Here is an 18,916-nt window from a genome sequence, read left to right as displayed (position 1 = left end):
AAACTTAAATGACCCCCTAAATTTAAGTCGGCTATTGATTTTTGGTGATTTTGCTTCACCACACTGTGCTGTAGCTCAGGTGGTAGAGTGGGTCGGTCAATGATCGAAAGGTCAGTGGTTCGATTCCATCCTGTAACCTGAGACATGGTCGTTGTGTCCTTGGGCAAGACACTTCACCCACCTTGCCTGGTTTGAATGCGTATGAATGGATTGTTTGAGGTGGTGGTCGGAGGGGCTGTAGGCGCAGGATGGCAGCCACGCCTCTGTCAGTCTGCCCCAGGGCATCAATCTTACCACCAATGTGTGTGAATGAATAATTGACAGTTGATTGTATGCGCTTTGAGTTACTCCTTGAGTAAGAAAAGCACTATATAAATCGAATCGATTATTATTATTACCACACTCTTCAGAGAACTTGCTGTGCCGCTTTAATAGCAGACAACACGTTAATGTAACTTTCTTCTTTCTGCTCTCTCTGGACTCAGGCTGTCAGTGCAGTCGGGATGTTTGAGCTTCAAATCCGTCACTTCCATAACCCGCACGGACTCCTGCAGAACGGAGACTGCTGCGACCTCCAGACCAGCGGAGGACAGCGTTGCTCTGCCAGGGACCAGTGCGACACTTTCTTCCAAGCCTGCCTCAAGGAGTACCAGGCCCGGGTCGTCCCAACCGGATCCTGCACCTTTGGGTCGGGCAGCACGGGGATCCTGGGTGGAAACTCCCAGTCGCTCCGCCACCGAGGACACGATGGAGGAGGTGGAGGAGGAGGAGGAGGAGGAGGAGAGGATGGGATTAACGGACACATCGTCATTCCCTTCATATACGCCTGGCCGGTAAGTACAGGGGCAGTGCTGGTTACCACTATGGTTACCAAGGGAACAGGCTAAGCTTCAAGTACAAAATAATACACTCAAACTGAGACTGGAGTAGAATAATGATGACACTTAGAGCCTTCGTCCAGACTCACATGCTTTTGCAACACAATAGCCAAAACATCTGCTTCACTCTAGAACTGGTAGAATGCATTACAATAATTAATTTTAGACATGGGAAAGACAATGCTTTTTATTGAAATATGTTAGATTTTTGGTGTTTTATGGCAGTGGGGGGACTCTTCTTATGAAAAATAGTTCAGTCCATGAAAAAGAAATACACATCTAAAGACAGAGGTGCTGTTGGAAGATTTATCCCAACCTGGTGGTCAGATTAAAACCAAATCCGAGGAGGGAAAAGATACTTGTATGATCCAAACGACCTGATTTTTCTGTGACTTCTAAGCCATGCTGGCTGTGGCCTGAGAGATGACAATGTTTACTCCATTACGTTGGTCAGGACTGATATTCCTTAACAACTGCTGTACAGATTGTTGTGATGTTTGAATCAGACATCCTTGTTTCCTACAGAATGAGGCAGCTTTGAGGTGACATTTGCTGATTTGCCACCTTTCATCCTGTGCCATCATGACATTTAATTTTAATTTGATTATTGACCTGACAAGTGCAAGACCAATGACATTCCCATCAGCCTCTGTTGAACTTTGTATTTAGCGCTAATTAGCAAATGTTAACACAAAACCACTCAACCAAGAGGGTGAACATGATAAATACTGTATTCGTTGCACATCAGCATCACTGTGAGTATTTTAGCATCTTTGTGTGTTGTATTTATTCAGCGTCCCAAAATATGAAGGACAGCTAACTCTTTGATCAAGCTGCTCACACACAGTTGCTGTCCACATTGAAGCAAAAGAGATATTTATGTGTGTGTTTATGTTTTAAAATATCAACAGCCTTACAGTTTAGGAGCCACTGGTTCAGACAACCATCCTCTAAATGAGATGATCATCAGAGGAGAGGAACCAGGATCTGTTTTCCTGACACCAGCCAAACAGTTTCCTGGATCCAGAATATTTAAAGGAATCCCATGATATGATTATAGTAATAGATGCTAAACTAAATAATTCCACGTTATTATGGGATCTCATTTCTGGAGTTTGCAATTTGCTTTATTGCATTACACAGTATTGCTTTTCGTCCCCTGGTCTCCTCGGTCACATCTTCTCTCTTTTTGGATAGTTTGGTTTTCTTTCCTTCATCCATGTGAAACATTCTGTCCTTGTGTTACAACCGCTGCTCATTTGGGAGCTTTCTTTAGGGTGTATTGAACAATTTGCGTCTTGATCCAACATCACGCTGCCGGCTTCTCCATCTTGTGTCTCAATTAAAAAGCAGAACAATTAATCTGCAATTAGGACAGCAGTTGGCAAGAGTGACCAAGAGAGATATTGATTATTCAATGTGCCTCTTTCTCTTCTCCTTCAGTCCTCCTTGTCTCCTTTTTCTCTTGGTTTTTTATTCCTAAAAAATGCACAAAGTATCTAATAAAACCAAGAGTTTCATATATGTATGAGCCTCTTTACCAAACAAAATGGCTTTTGTTCACTTGCATGATTATTTTTGTATATTATGTGTTGCAAATATTATTTATGGGGCTACAGGGTGACTCTGTGGTTAGCACCGTTGCCTCACAGCAAGGAGGTTGCTGGTTTGCTTCCTGGTGAGGACACCCGGGATCTTTCTGTGTGGAGTTTGCATGTTCTCCCCGTGCAGCGTGGGTTCTCTCCGGGTTCTCCGGCTTCCTCCCACAATCCAAAAACATGTTGAGGTTAATTGGTGATTCTAAATTGTCCGTAGGTGTGAATGTGAGTGTGCTTGGTTGTCTGTCTCTAAGTGTAGCCCTGTGATAGACTGGTGACCTGTCCAGGGTGTCCCCTGCCTTCACCCTAAGTCAGCTGGGATAGACTCCAGCCCCCCAAGTGATGATTACGTGGTGTATAGATAATCATTCAATTAATCAACTAGTAAATCTTCAGAAAAGTTATTGCTTACCATTTTAATAATTACTTAATTGTTTCAGTGCATTTTAAGCAAAAACCTCTCAAATCTGAATATTTGCTTGAACCTCTTTGAGTTTTTGGACTGTTGGGAAGTTCTTAATGGAATTAAGTGGCAGGCCCATTATGCATGTTGATTCTTTTCATGCCTTTTCTTTGTTTAATTTGAGCCCTGAAATTCTAAGAATGACAGCGCAGTGAATAGCTTTAATCAGAGCGACTAACACAAACACTCTAATTTTCCGGAGCTCTTATCGCCTCCAATCACCTCATTTTCTATGAACCCATCAGCCCATCTCTGCACTCATCAGTCGCTTCTTTCCTGGACTTCTTTTCCAGCAATTAATGCGTGTTTATCAATGAAATTGGAGCTGGAGAGAATCCCTTCAAAATGACTTGGCAAGGACACGTAGGAGTCAGCCACAGTTTTTCCAAGGGGATTTCAGAGGTTTTGGTTGTTTCTTTCACTCAGAGAAATCCCGCTGCAGTCTTTCCGTTTGCTCCTTCTTTCTTTGCCTTTGATCGCTCCCAGCATGGTCGACTTGTTTCTCGTAATGAAAGTATTACAGAAACGGCAACGAAAGACCCTACGGTTCTGAGATAGAATCATATTGTGTTGGAAGGACGTTTGTAATTTTGCACAAAGCCCAGGTGATGCTGTGACACATGTACACTCCTAATGTAGCCACATGACCAGGAAATACACACAAATTTAGATTTTATTCCCCTGGCTGAACCACTACTTGCCTAAACTGACTAATGTATGTTATGGCGACTTGCTTTTTGTCCCAAATTGTGATTTTGCAAACAGCTTCATGTCCCCACAACATGAGTAATACAAGTACACACACACACACACACACACAAGAATGTAACACAGAGTTGGTTTAGGTTTCGTCTTCTTGATTAGCATCAGTCCATTTACCTGTGAGACTCACTGTCCCAGAGCCAATTACCTTCCCTTATCTGTGTACAGTTTGCTTTTGCGTGCGTCCCTGTGTGTGCGCTGCAGGCATACGGCATGCGTGTCACACTTTCCCTGTGTTTTTTCCTCTCCTCTCGCACACCGGGGAGGTGTGTGGCTGGCAGGTTATGAGTGTGAGAAAGTTCTCCGTCAGAAAGCCTACCTGGATCGGTTTCAGGGCCGGGCCGCAGGGCGGGCTGGGCTGCAGGGGGGGAGAGAGGGCTGGGACACACTGTGGCAACCGTAGTGCGGTTTCAGGCTGAAAGACTCGCTTTATCCGACAATCTCTGGGAGGTGGAGGGAGGGAGAGTGATCCCCCTGCCCCAGGTGAGGGGATGAACAGGTGAGCATAGTCATTATGAGGAAAGGTGAGCTCTCCCTGTCCCCTGCCCTCCCTCATTTGTTTCGTCTCTCTTTCTCCCACTAATCTCTTCAGGGAAATGTGTGCGCGAGCTGTTATATGTGTGTGTGTGTCTGGATTCGCTCAGGAAAGTGAGCATAGATGTAATTCGTTGTGTTTGTTTTGTGTATGATGTTATCAAGCTTGCCGGCAGGGGTTCATCCCTGTTAGGCTTCTGTAAATCTGGGATGTGATTTCTCTGCTTATAGCCCCAAATCTGAGGAGTTTTTTCTCTGGTAGTTTTTAAAGCGCCTGTAAAAGTTTCCATGCTTAATAGTCTCTGTGGTTGTATGATGAAAGTAGTTAAATCTTTTGTACAAGGGATTTGTTTACTTGCTGAGAAGATTGATATCACTCTCAAATCTTTGCATCAAAGGTGCACAGCAGCACCCGGTAACGGTCATTTTGCAATGAGATGTTAAGTTTTTTGAGTGCAGGATTTTTATCAAAGCAGCTTTGATTGCCACATAACACACAAATCTGCGTGTTAAAGATGCAGAACAGGAGCCAGCAATGGTCATTTTGTGAGCCAAGGAAACATGATATAAGATATTACCTGGTGAGGGAGGGTTTTTTTTTGTTTTTTTTTATCTCTGTGCTAAGCTAAGTTAATTTCCTTCTGACTCTCAATTTATACTTACATCCAGTGGCATCAGCTATAACAAAGACGGAAAATAGTAACCAGTTTCATGGTTTAGTAAGGATACTTTACCTAAATGGAACATTTTATCTTTGGATGTTGCGTTTTCTATGTCCAGGATATTCACCAAAGCAGCAGAATTTGCTACCTTATGGTGTCATGCTATGAGAAATGTGCAGGTAATGTATCCTGTACATATGAACCGGACCATGTCAGAGGATTTGGTAGCATGTCTGATGTTTTCCCTGTTTGGTTCTGCATGTTAAAGTCCAGATTTCAGCTTTGCCTCCAGGTCCTCAGTGTTCTTAAAGATAGTCTGAGAGACATGGCTTCTTTGTGACCCCAGCGTTAAAACCGCAGACACTCAGCGGTCTGGGATGCTTTAGCTGCGGCGGCGCCTCCACAGAGATTGGAAAAGTTCAAAGACTTCATAACTGCAAGGTCATTTCTTTAAGCCCTTTCTCTGTTGGTGGTTTTGCTGTTCATTGTGTTTGCATGAAGCAGCGAAACAACAATAACTGTCAATAGAGCACTCTGTTTGTTCCTGATGAATCTGTTTATCTGACAGAAACAGGAACAAATCAGTGGCTTGAATCAAGAGGATGAAAGCAAAAGGTAGAGAGGAAGTAAACAGACAGGTACACAGGGACAGAGACAAAAACATCAGTGGATGTGCTTCCTGCTCTAAATGCATATATTCAGCGTAAAACCACCACTCACCAGACAAAGTGGGAAGGGAATCCGACGTTTCCTGACCTATTGTTGCTCAGACCTTGTTCACCAAGGTCTGGTTAAGCTGAGCTCTTTTGTTAAAGCTACCTGTGACAAATGACAATACGATAGGTGCCATAGAAATACTGTTAAGATGAAGTGAATGGAGTGAAGTCCCCACCGTTTGTAATCCTCATGTCAAGTGTTAAAACTCATTCATGGTCAGGTTCATTGCCGGAGGCCAAAGCTGGATGTTCCTGGGAAAGACTGACACTCACCAAAGAGTGCGTGAGCAAGTGTGTGCTTCAGTGCACACCGACTGCCTCTTGCCTCGTCTCGTGTCTTGTCATTCGAGGTAAAACGTATCTTGTGTATTTGCATTGATATGAGTCTGACATGTTTGCATTGCCACAGAGATAAATGCCTTTTCATTAAGCACATTCAGAGCATGAAGAACAGGCATGATAAAAAGATTTTAAAAAACCTGCAGATAAGTGGAGTTGTTCTGTTTGGTGTCAGCCAAGAGGAGGGTTTCTAAAATATAGATGCTACTGATACATAACATAAAGTAATCTGGTTTATTTATTTAAATGTCTGCAGTTTTCAATTAAGGCAGTTTTCCAGTGAGGCAGAAATACTCAGATCTTTCATTTTGTTTTAGCAAAAATACTGTTATACTGTTGAGAAAAATAGTCAATAAGCTGTTACCTTTTACATTTTCATGCTGTTGTTTGTCAAGGTGGAGCTTTTATCATTTAAATTGTGTTATTTAATTGAGTAAACAGTGCTACCATTGAGGTCTCATCCCCCCCAAAAAATCACTCTTAAAGTGGATCAGAGGTAGTTTATTCAGTACCACAATACAGAAATATTCAAATGAGTAAAGCTTACAACTACCCCAAAGCTGTAACAAAAGTAAAACACAAAGCACATTGTGCTGTCTATACTTAGTTCTCCATGATTATGGGAACTTAAGTTGTAAATCTTCCCTCTTTGTTTATTGTCTCCACGTGAGCTATCAGCTGTCCAATAAAGTCTAATAATAATAATCTTTTTATCTCCATTTTCTAGATAATCCACAGACACCTTTCACTGGAGCTCCTTATAAAACCAATACAGTGCAGTCTCTGTGATAGTTGTTCACATTCAGGTCTGTGGAATATCCTCAGTAATCATGACTTTGTTTCAGAAAAGCATGAGCAAAGAGTGTCTCAAATGGAATTTTTCAATGCACTGAGCCCCGTAAATAACTTTCCTTTCTCTTCTACTGTGTTGCTGTAACGGTAGATGTGTCACAGGCAGATATCTGACAAACTTAGCTGATAAAATCTAAACCAACATGCGAGGCTTGTCACCAGTAGATGAGAAGAAGAAGCTATCTGGGCATGCATGTGAGTGAAACAAAGCCTTTTCCCGTCAGAGCATCATGCAAAGTGCAGCCATCATGCAAATATGTTCATGTGAAGCCTCAGTGACCTTCCCAGTCCTTCCATCAGTCTGTCTGCTTGACTTACTGTTACTCTGCTGTCTTTGTCTGGACTCAAAGTTAACTAAATCAAACTGAAAAGTAAAAAGAAATATTGTTCTCAGCTATTCTTATGTACATCACATCTTCTAATTATGGCGTACATAAGAATATAAGTAGATGATGTAACCATTAAATGTGGAAACAGACAAATGCGCTGTAGTTTATTTAGAAACCTCCTCGGACTAATAACAGTAAACACTTTCACACTTTAGCACGTTTATTTTCACTTTGCAGGAATTACTTTCCAAAGATGTGAAAGCGATCAGTGCTAAAGTAAACTAATCTCATCACACTGATTAGTTTGTGAGGCTGGTATAGAAAATCATTAAAGTTAGCCACTCATGTCAGCTTTAGATTTAATGGAATTGTTTCAACAGTATAAGAAATACACTTATTTTCTGAGAGTTCGATGAAAAGACATTATACAGCAAGGATACAGCAGAGCTAGTTTAGTTTAGCTAGACAGTTGGCTGTAGATTATGTGCTGAACTATTCATTTACCTGCCTTTAACAGGAAACAGTGGAAGAGGGGTAGGATGTGTAATGGAGAAAGACTGTCCTTCAATAAAATTACCCACCATGGGAAGCAAGCAGATAATTAAAACATGTCGTTATGTTTCATTGTTGAGTCACGTCTGGTTGTCACGTAAAAACCATCAGTTGTTTCAGAAAATGACCCAAAATAATATTTGCTTCCATTCGAGTCCTCTAGTGGCTGCAGTACACATAAGGAGGAGGTGGCGGTAGATGGATGGGTCAACAAAACACTGGACGTTACCACAGGAGACCCCTGTTTTTTTTCCTGTTTTAGCTTGACATTCGTCATTGTTTCTTTCAACAATGATTGAACTCGAACCATGTGTTTATTATTGTACTCATGACAGCCAAGGTCCTCCAATCAACTTTAACCTGAACCATGATCTTTCTCTAAACTTAACAAAGGTGTTTGTGTGTCCAGACCAAACCAAGTCACATCATAAAAGCAGTTCATTTAATGTGTTGACCTATATTTTTTTGTTTATCTTTGGCTTATCTCCTGTTGCCAGTATGCTCATACCTGTCATATCATAGAGATAAACCACCTAAATGGTTGTTTAGGTTGTTCAACAACTTGTCTCTTGGCTGGGAGTCAAATCATAAGTGTGGTGGTTGTGCGGTTTGTGCTTCCCTTCCGCTGGTTGCCTGGCAACACCCATGAAATAGCCTTACACATACATGTTGTTTTTACACCTCCGTTATTGTATGGATTGAACAATGTGTAACATGTTCATTAGTGAGCTTTATATGTGCCTGAGGGGGATTGTGTTTGCTTTGGACTTCGGCCAGGTTAACTGTTTCCACTGCTGACGGTCTTTAACGAGCTGCTGGCTGTCACATACATATAGTGGAGTGAAAAGCATAATATTTCTCCCTGAAATTAAGTGAAAAAGAGGTAAAAGTGGCACAATTGGAAATGCCCAAGTGAATTGCAAGTCTCTGCAGTAGGTTACATTAACAAAGTGAATGTACTTAGTTACTTTTCACTGATGCTAAACAGAAGAGACTCTCAATATGATCACATAGGACCGTTGTAACCTGCACATTCCTGCTGTGTGGGAGCCGAGCAGAGGGAAGCCAGTGAAGGGAGACGAAAGGAGAGGAGCATAGTCGGAGCTTTCTTTCTGCCCCTGGTCTCTCTTTCACTCTTTCTCCGCCTCTCATTTGTGCTCTCCTCTCTTTTGTCCCCTAATTGACTCTCCTACGCAGTCCTGCATACCTGCATGTATGCTGATACTGTTGTGCACATCGTCCGTACGTACACACCTGCAGGCCAAATGCACGAACACATTTCTCTTTAGAAGCGTTCGGGTTTTCCCCCCTACAGACACACCCAAACGCACAGATCACGAATGCATCAGGCAACGCACACACGCAACACAAAAAGGTTAATTCCATGTGGATTCGGAGCTTGTGTTTTTTGGAGATAAGTTAATAACTCGGGGGTAAACGTCCCAAGGGAAGCGTGTTTTAATGATTTCATTTGTGTGCAAATTGGATTGAGAGTAGGAGTCTCTTTATTAGAGGAGAAAAGAGGCAAAGGAACCTTGATTTACATGATCGCTGTGAAATTACAGTGTGTCCCTGTCTCTGGATGTGTCATTGTGTGTCACTGAATGCAGACTGCATCTCTTAAATGGACACACAGCTGTAATTACAGAAAACAGTGTCCTTTCAGTGCCATCGATTTTCTCTGACTTTTACTCTCCCTCTTCCCTTTGACGTCCCTCACCCATCATCTCTTCCTCACTCACTCACTCTCTCGTTTGAGTCACTCCTTGCAAACCTTTTGTTTTCGGTGTCACTGCCCTCCAGTGATGTTCAGCCACATCACGTCCCTGTGGATTACCCAGAGCAGACAGTGTTACAGTACAGCTGTCATAAATCCTCCTCCTCTCTCTGCGGTTTCCTGTGTTGCCGAAACTCAACAGGAGCAGCCACAAACATTTTGAGCCATCACATTGTGAAATGTTTGGGTCTGACCACTTTGATTTTAACCCTGTCTCTTCAGTTCTGCTCTCATGATCTTACCAACAGTTTACTTAATTACATCCGTGAGTGTGTTTACATGGATGTGAGGATCCTTTACGTAATTTTGATATGATGACTTAAATTTAATGGTTTGACGAATAAATTTATCTTTTGCAAAAGTTGTTACACCATTGCCTAGCTGAAGGAGAATGTTCTGACTAAATTAAGACGTTTTTCAAACCAAAAAAAAAAACATGGGTGGCCAAACAACTACATCAAGCTCCCTTCACTCCAGCAGAAACCTGGGCCTAATTAAAGAATTTAACAGTCACATGGATATTTTATTCATGAGAAAGCCACCAATTATGAAAAATGTTTTTCCTCTATTTTTTTTTGTCAGCAGGTGTCACTTTTTGTTAGAATGGAAACCGTTTCAGTTACCCTGGGGCTCAGCTAGCTAAAGTTTTAGACTTAAAATATGTCATTCTATACTGGTTTACCACTAGACCAGTCTAAAATGTCTTGCTGCACTTTTTGAAGTATCCCATTTTGTGTGCTCACATAAATATTCAAGTTTAAGAATTCAACATAAATCATCTGGGTTTTTCCTGGGATACCGGTACATGTATTCATTTTATCCTGTGCAGACGAGGCTTTGACCAAGTTGCATTTACTATTAATACCAACAATGGCGACACAGTAAGTGTCTTACGTTTCCAGTGATAAACCATCAAATGTTTGTCTGTTAGGAATAAAGAGTTGTCAGGATGGGTTACAGGACGCTGGGCTCCCTGCACAAATAGTGGAAACAGTCAAATTAATTAAACAGTTACTGGAAGGTCGAATTAACAAGCTTAAAAAAAAAACAAAAACAACCAAAACCTCTTTGCACATCCATTTCATAAGGCAGGTATATAGCAAAGGGGTGAGTGTGTCCAAAAGTTTTAATCAAATTCCTGCACACTGACTCATTTAAAAAGACAGATTTATTAGCACAATGTTTTGGTGCAAACAAAGATTTGCCTGATGAAGGCACCAAAATGTTGCGCTAATAGAAGTATCTTTGTAAATTAGGCAAGGTGCCAGTGTCATTGACAGATGAACAAGTTTGTAAAAATCACAGGCTTGTAACCAGGCAACATGCAGAAATCAAAAACCAGAATATTAGTCCTTATTATGAATACAGGGAAAGGCAGAACCCAATTTATCTTTGTTCCATGTAAATGCTGAAGCCCCAGTGAAATTAAGGGACACTCACGTCTTTCTGTCTATATTCACATTACCTCTAAGATACCTGACACTCAAAGAGTCCTGCCAATTTAACTCCATTATACCGATCAATAAATGGTGATAATGAGAAGAAATGCTTCCATGTGTACACAAGTTGGATGTAAACTTGGATGTAAATGATAGATGTTCTAAAAAATGTCTTTGCAAATGATTTATGAGAAAGGAAATGCATTTAGCACTTCAATAAGGCCTCTGTGTGTTTTAGTGAATCTAAATTCCAAGGAAATACCAGTTAAATAATGTATTATAACAGTCCGAGAACCTGCTGTGAATCTGGTGAAGGAGTAATTTGCTCCACTTTTAACAGGTGCAACACAAAGTCATGGGACGGTGAGGTCAGTTTAACATTAGTACTGAGTCCACAGATGTAAATAATCACAGGAAGTGAAAATACTTGTGTGGGAGGACTATGGATGTGCAGCAGCTCATGATACACAGAACGTCTGGTGATCTAAAAAAAAAAAAAAAGATTATTTGATTTTAACGATTCATCATGCCTTCCCCAAAGCACCGTATAAATATATATGGTTTATTAAAACTGGAATAAAACCCACACTTTCACAGAACTGCAGAGGGACACAATTCAGCTTTCTGCCTTTGTTCTCATTAAACCCTGATTGGTGTTTAATGGTGTCGAACAATATGCTCTGAAAGGATGATTTTAAAGGCCGAAACCTCATTATCCAGTGATATAATCAGTGACTTTTTCAAATGACTGCACAAATGCCATGGAGCCATTTTTCCTTTTTACATTATTAATACCATCCTGTACTTTATTATCATTATTTGAGACAAATCTTTATTGTAACACCAAACCACAGAAACGTCAGTCGGTGTGATCCTAAAACACCTCTTAAGAAGTAAAGTCCAAGAAAATATCCCTACTTTCGACCATTTCTTGGGTTTTTTTCTGCTGAGAAAATTGGATGATTTGTTTACAAAGACCAGAAATCTGAGACACACTGACAACACACACCACTCCCAGACTGTTTTCTCACTCATAATGTTCTGAAAGTGCAGCCGTGGATGGGAAGCGTCCAGCGGCTAGACAAGGTAATTTCCTGCGGAAGTGAGAGAGGAGGCGGAGGGGGTTTCTGTCGGGGATGAGGGCAGTCGGTCTGGGCTGCGATGGGGGGTGGATGTGAGGGGCAGCAGGGAGAGCGGAGATTAATGGGCGAAAGGGTAAAGTTGATGTAAGCAGAGCAGAGGGGAGGGCGAGCGAGAAAAACAGAACCCAGGGGGGAGGTTTTGGAGGGGTCGCTGGATGATCTCAGTGGGGGGTTCAGCAGGTGTTTTGGGTGGAGGCGTGTGTCATAGCAGCTTACTCACACGGTTGAAGGACTCAGGTGGTCGATGGGAGATGAAGATGAGGCGGGTGACGTGCTGATGATGGTGTGTCGCGTCAAGAGGCCTCCGGTGTTCCACGGTGTTTGAAGTAGCTGCATAGTTTAGTTTAAGCCAATTAACCCCAGAGGAATGTGACCGTCGGACAGCGACGGGGCGAGGACGTCGAGAGGGAACAACAGTCGTAGAGAGTTAATGAAGCACCATACTTCAGAGGGAAATACTGTACTCAACTACATTTATCTCACAGCTGCAGATCAAGAGGGTACATGAAGCGCATGTTTAGTTGTTTGTTCCACATTTGCACTTTAAAAATACTGATACAACAAAAGACGTGATATAAAAGTGTTCCCATACATACAAATTTACACTTACTCCTACATACAATTTAAATGTAAAGACCCCTTTTCGTAAAAATTATGTTTTTTACCTCGTCCATATGATATTTTTTTATATGCTGAAAGACATATTATTAGCAAAATAAGCAGTCTGTCCCAGATTAAGACATCTGAGATCTTGTACATAACAAACCTATGAAGAACCAATCCTGACAACTTGCTGCAGGGTGGGACTCTGTATCATTCTCCAAACATGTGTGGCTGCATTATTCCAATACTACAGTTTAACATTGTGCTTACAGTAGTTTTAGTATCTGATTGGAGTTGTAGGTGAGCTGGTGTGCTTGAACTGCCGTGACCAACAGAGTCAGTGGCCGGAGAGAGAGGCAGGGAATTCAGAGATCAACACAATCTCAGTTAAGGAATTGTGTGGAGTTATATCTCAGCTATTTTAAGGTATGGAGGAATTATTTTCATGAAACAAACTTTTATACATGTAACTTTAACAGATAAAAATGAGTATAAATGAGGGATACCAAAGTTTAAAAAGGACCTCAAAAACTCAAGATAAACGAGATCACAATAAACAAAAAAATTAAGGAACTTTTACAATATTTGTTTAAAAGACAAGACAATGAATGATGGGCAGTGTGTGAGTTACAGTTTTATAAAACTACACATTTATTTACATTCCTGGAACTTAAAGTCACTCCTGAAAAAGTCTGTTCACATTTCAACTAAACAACCAAACAGACTCACCTCTCCCCTTAGAGCTACTTCAGAAGCTTCAACCTCAAAATTAATGGTTGCATTACAACTGGGCAAGCAAACCAAAAGCGAAAATTTCCAGTCTTGCAAGCGTGGAAGTGGATTTCTTTTCCTCAGAACTAAAGCAAAACAATCATTATAATATCAAATATCATCAAATAAATGACACGTAAGTGCACAAACACATCATCCAAAACAAAACATAGTAAAAACAAGCCAGGGTTAGCTGTTCAAATTCTTTTTACTGGCCTGGAGAACCGCAGAACGGACTGCAGACTCCATCCTCTCCCCGCTGGTGCTGGAACCGGCGCCTCCGGCAGCCTGCTGCTGCTGCTGCTGTGCTGAGGAGCCCCGGGGCACAATCCACTTGTCACACCGCTGGAGGATGGAAGTCTTGGTCTGTGTCCGTGAGCGAAAAAGCAGAACCCCGTGGTGCTGAAACTGGCTTCTCGTTTGACATTTCCCTTTTGAAACTTCGAGGAGAGGAGCGTTTGACAGCTGCAGCTGACAAGCTCGGCTGTCTGCTGCTGCTGCACAAAAACCTTTCAGTGCAAAAAATAAGGTGGAGCGGCGCTTTAAAAATCCTCTGAATTCACCCAGAAATGTACGGTTCATAGGGCTGTCTTGTGCACATAGTCGATGCCTTTGCATGACCATGAATGCCTGTGATGTTGGGTGATTGGAAAAGAGTTGTGTGGGCTTTACAGAGCCAGGGCTGTATACAAACACTGAATTCATTTATGCTTTTTCCAGCTAGCAGACCATGAAGACGTATTTGCTGACAAACAGTGTATTGGATGAGAATGGCTTACTCCACCTTTAAGCTCAGCGAATGACCAGTTTCATTTCAATAAGGACTTAAAACCTAAGATTATCCAATATTTTGCAAAAAAAAACAAGGATTTGAGAGAAATCCTAAAATATTAAATAGATTTGTACAGCAGACACTCTTTTCTTTCTCCTTCCATTATTAATCTCCTCACGTTGTTAAAACTAGCTCCAACAAGCTGCAACAGTATTGATGCGTCAGTATTGGATTCTATTATTGTCACATATATTATGTGCTCATAAAATGCTCACATAGAGCAAAGCAGCTTTGACAGATTTATACTATGGATCTTCTCATTAACGTCAGAATGGAAAGAAAAGAAAACTATTTCTAAAAATATAAAACATGATTTAGGGGGAAAAAAGGGGTAATGAATGGTAAAAAGACACAGAAGGATCAGAGCAGTAATCAAACAATAAAGCAAAAAACCTGTTAGGCTGAATGATGGTTTTCTCAGATCTTCATGTTTATTTTATATACTTTTAATTACGAGCAGTATTTCCTTAAGCTATATTCTTTTAGCTAACTCTAATATGCTATTTATATTAACTGCTCATCCTGGTGATGAAATTGATGCACACCTAAAATAAACGTGAGACTTAAAGCCAAAGCAAATAAACTTACAGAAGCTGGGACACAAAGCAGCCATACACTACTTTCACTTATACTTTACATAAATTCAGTCGATTCTGTACTTTTACTCAAGTTCGACTTTTGCTTGTAATGCAGAATTTTTACATCTTCTGGTTGCTGTTAAGTAAAAGAATCAGATCATTTCGTCCCTGACCTGACGACAGAGAGTTTGACGGGAGGCAGAGGTGTCGAGGCGGAGATGATGGCGGCGCTGGTGGACGGATGGAAAGTGAGTGAGGGCGAAGATAAAGTCTGATGCTAATTATATCCACAATGGAAGAAAAACAGAAGAGACGTCGAGAATGTGAGAGCAGAGGCGTGTAATTATAGAGACGGGGTCATGAGAGCAGGGTGGGGTGGACGGCTGCACACTGGGGGTCTAATGTGTCTCTCTGTGTGTGTGTGTGTGCGTGTGTGTGTCTGTGTGTGTGTGTGTGTGTGTGTGTTTTCTCCACCTGAGGGCAGGGAGATGGTTGGCGGTGGATAATATCCGCAGAGACTTTTGAAATTCACAAATGAGCCTCCGTGTCTCCTGTGTTCTCGCCACACCTTGATCCAAACAGATTGATGTCTTTTCTTTGTTACCGAATCGATCAATAACACAATAATCATGTTTGACACAAAGATGCTCAGACTGTGGCTCTTTGGGGAGCTTAAGTGGCCAAATAACTTTCTTTTTTTATTCCTCAATTGAGCGGAAAACGATCTGAAGTGCTGGATCCTCTCAGATGTTGCAGAAATCTTTACTCTTTAATATAAGTCCACAGATTGTCATGTCTACTGTAAGTACTTGTCTTTACAATTACACAAACCTGGAGCTCCACTGCTGGAATAGTAATGACGTTGTTACTGTGGTTACCTCCGCTACTAATTTATAGTGCAGGTGAGGTGTCGACCATCCAATCAAAGCTCTGGCCCCAGTGCTGTCATGACAACCGTTTGCATGTTTGCGTGTTAGTCTGTAATTACTTTGTAATGCAGCAGAACAACAAACGTTCAAATGCAGATTCTAAATTTTGAAAGTTGTTAAACGTTTGCTGCTAATTGAATTTTCTCAGCAAACAAATGCTTAATTGAAAGTTAAGTCTCTTCCTCATATGTGTGCGTTTTGTATGTGCATAAAGGCTTAAGTGAAGTTGTCTAATTGCTTTATGGAGGCTTTACTTGACATTTATGAGGTTGGACTTGAACACAAATGCCTGAGGCTTCATTATATATCAGGATATCTGCTGTTTGGCAAACTTTGGAGCCTGAAGACCAGAGAAATGCATTAAAAGAGGATCAAATCATTTACCGTCAAACTCCAAATACACAGTAAAGCTGTCAATCTTTTGCGCTTATCAGTGGACGGAATACATTAATATAAAACAGCATCTACCTCCCTGAGCTAATCACTGCTGTGGACATACGCAGACTCTCCCATTGTGCATTAGGAAAACTACAAATGTGGTAAAGATGTGGAAACGTTTCATGATGAAAATGGGAATAAATGAATGACTAACTGTGCTGTATGGTAAAAATAGATAGAAAAGTCAAGTTAAAAAGCACCAATCTGTCAATAAACCCAAGTGATAAATGATGGTAGCAAGCAACAGCATAAATCTTATTGTTTCTGTTTGCAATCCAGCTTAATTATACAATATTTTGCTTTAACATTAAGGGTGTGTAGTATTTCCAAATAATTTTCAAGGATGCTTCTTTGAGATAGACATGCGATTTGGTACTAATTATAGAGAAAACAGAGACTGTATTTAATTAGGTACACTACTGCTTAATTTATTCCAGTTAATTACAAGCACGGCAGGTCACGCTGCACGTGCAAAAATGTGAAATTTGTCTGCGGGCATACATTCAATTGAACAATAAATTAACTTCCATCCAAATTAAGTGCAATTTTCCAGGAAAAAGTGCAAAATAATTAATGAATGATCACAACATCTGATGATGTTAAGCCAATATCAGCAGCTGGTTTATCGAGATAAATGGTTGCCGGTTATCATTCTGCAGAAAAACAGGATGCAATGAGATGACATGAGTAAAAGACCGCCACTCAAACTGATAAAATATAATGTGGAAAATAGGATGGGAATATGACATACATGTTTTAACAATCTACACAGGCCGGATTTTTAAAAAAATCTGAAACTTCTGTGGTCATTAAGATTTCTTCGTCAAGTCTGTCACACTTTGTTGTATTTTACTTCCACAAGTAAACCAAATTTTCCACCTCAGGTAACAATTCTGCTAGATTACAGTTAGATTTTGAGTGTTTCTGCTTTTTTTTCTCCTACATGTGCAATTTGAAAATGTGCATAAAAACAGGGACGGAAATGCACATAAAGTCTACAACATGTTTATAGTTTTTCTATTTCTATAATTTCTATATAGATTTTTTTTCCTGTTTTGTTCTATTAAGATTTTAGGTATGCAGCTCATTTTGCACACTATATTTTTTACACAATAGATTTTCTGATTTTTTTTACTCACAGCATTTCTCTATACTTGCACCTTTGTTTTACAAAACATACATTTTTATGTCCTCGCTGAGTGTCTAGTAGGTTTTAGCTCTGTGAATAGTTGTTGTACAATGTGGTGATCTCTCTACAGTTCAAACTGACCTAAAACAGGAAAAGTTAGTCTATCTATCTATCTATCTATCTATCTATCTATCTATCTATCTATCTATCTATCTATCTATCTATCTATCTATCTATCTATCTATCTATCCTACTGTTTCTCTCTATGATGATTAAAACTGACTTCTCTTTTAAAGAAATTGGTCTGGTGAACCAGCTCCATATTATAAATTCAACACAAGCAGTTAAAATAAGTCTGTGTGTCTATCTTACAGTCACTACCAACTTCTTTCCAAACTACAGACCCGTAAAATAAAGTGTTTCGGCCTCCATAGCTTGAGTGAATAAACCAAAAAGGTGCAAAATCCTGACAAATGACACGTATTGTCTGCTGCAGTCTCAATTTATTTCAGGCTACAACTGAAAGCGCTGCATGTGAAGATCTTTACGAGGGTAATATTGGATGCTTGTGTGTGAATTGTGTGTTCGCTGGCATGTCTGCTCGTGTGTGTGTATGAGCATGTATGCATTAGTGTGTGAGCTCTGAGGGGAAATTCCTCTCTCAGGGCTGGGAGTTCTTCCTGTCGTAGAGCTGTGTTTGTACAGCCTGGCTTTGTCGGGATATCCTACCCTGCCCATGTCTGAGAGAGACGGAGGGAGAGATGGAGGGAGGGAGGGATGAAGGGGGCACCGATAAGGGGGGAGGCAGGGAGGAATGGAGGGGAGGAATGAGAAGTGGAGCAGCGAAAAGCAACAGGAGTTTAAAGGATGGAAAACAAGCTTGACTTATTTAAACCTTCATTTAATAGAATTTGACATGGAATGGCAAATGTCTGCCCCAGCAGTTTGAGGTAGCTGTGATCTGCAGCTCTGGTGTGAGGGCACGAGGGCCAGACGACCAGACAGCCTGCAGCCCGAGGGAAGGGACGGTTTATCGTCCAGACTAATTCTCTTGTTTTGATGTTGTCGTGTTTTTTGGGAAACCCCTGTTCTCTCCAGACAGTCAGACAACCTGCACATGTGATGACTGGCGTTGAGCTGAGACCTGACTGAGAATGAGCTGCTACTGTGCAGGAGGTCACAGAGAACTCACAGAGATATCAGGCTCAGATGTTGCAGAAAAAGACAATCTTCAAGGCTGCTGAGCGGAGCAGGTTTAGATTGCCAAGTCGGACTCACCAGACGTTGGATGCGACTATAAGCCAGCGCTCATTTCAGTCAGCTTTGTCCTCCTTTTTCGTTATCTGTGTTACAGTTTTCTTCACGATGAGAAACCTCCGAGCAGCAAACTACCATACTGAAAATGCTTTTGGATCATGCTTTTTTTTTTTTTTCTGGTAAATTATCCATTTTAATGACAGCACTCATCTCCCTGCATGCAGCCATTACTGTTTTTGAGGGGACACTGAAGCAGCATCCTTCATTTCACCCCACTTATGACTGTGATTGGTGGAAAGAAATACAAACAAGACAGATTTCCCTCACATAGCAGAA

The 18,916-nt window shown here is 41.0% G+C and overlaps 1 protein-coding gene across 1 annotated transcript in view; it reads left to right on the top strand.

The window, feature by feature from the left end:
• The window catches only part of LOC103357811 (protein jagged-1b), a 57,103-nt gene that overhangs the window by 8,114 nt on the left and 30,073 nt on the right, over window positions 1–18,916 (top strand). The window contains exon 2 of the mRNA XM_008282526.1: window positions 486–833. Within this exon, the coding sequence (XP_008280748.1) occupies window positions 486–833 (348 nt within the window). The remainder of the gene's footprint in view (window positions 1–485; window positions 834–18,916) is intronic.

The sequence above is a fragment of the Stegastes partitus genome, unplaced genomic scaffold (assembly GCF_000690725.1).
Source record: "Stegastes partitus isolate 25-593 unplaced genomic scaffold, Stegastes_partitus-1.0.2 Scaffold275, whole genome shotgun sequence".
Classification (NCBI taxonomy): domain Eukaryota; kingdom Metazoa; phylum Chordata; class Actinopteri; family Pomacentridae; genus Stegastes; species Stegastes partitus.
This window is presented reverse-complemented; position numbering and strand designations above follow the sequence as displayed.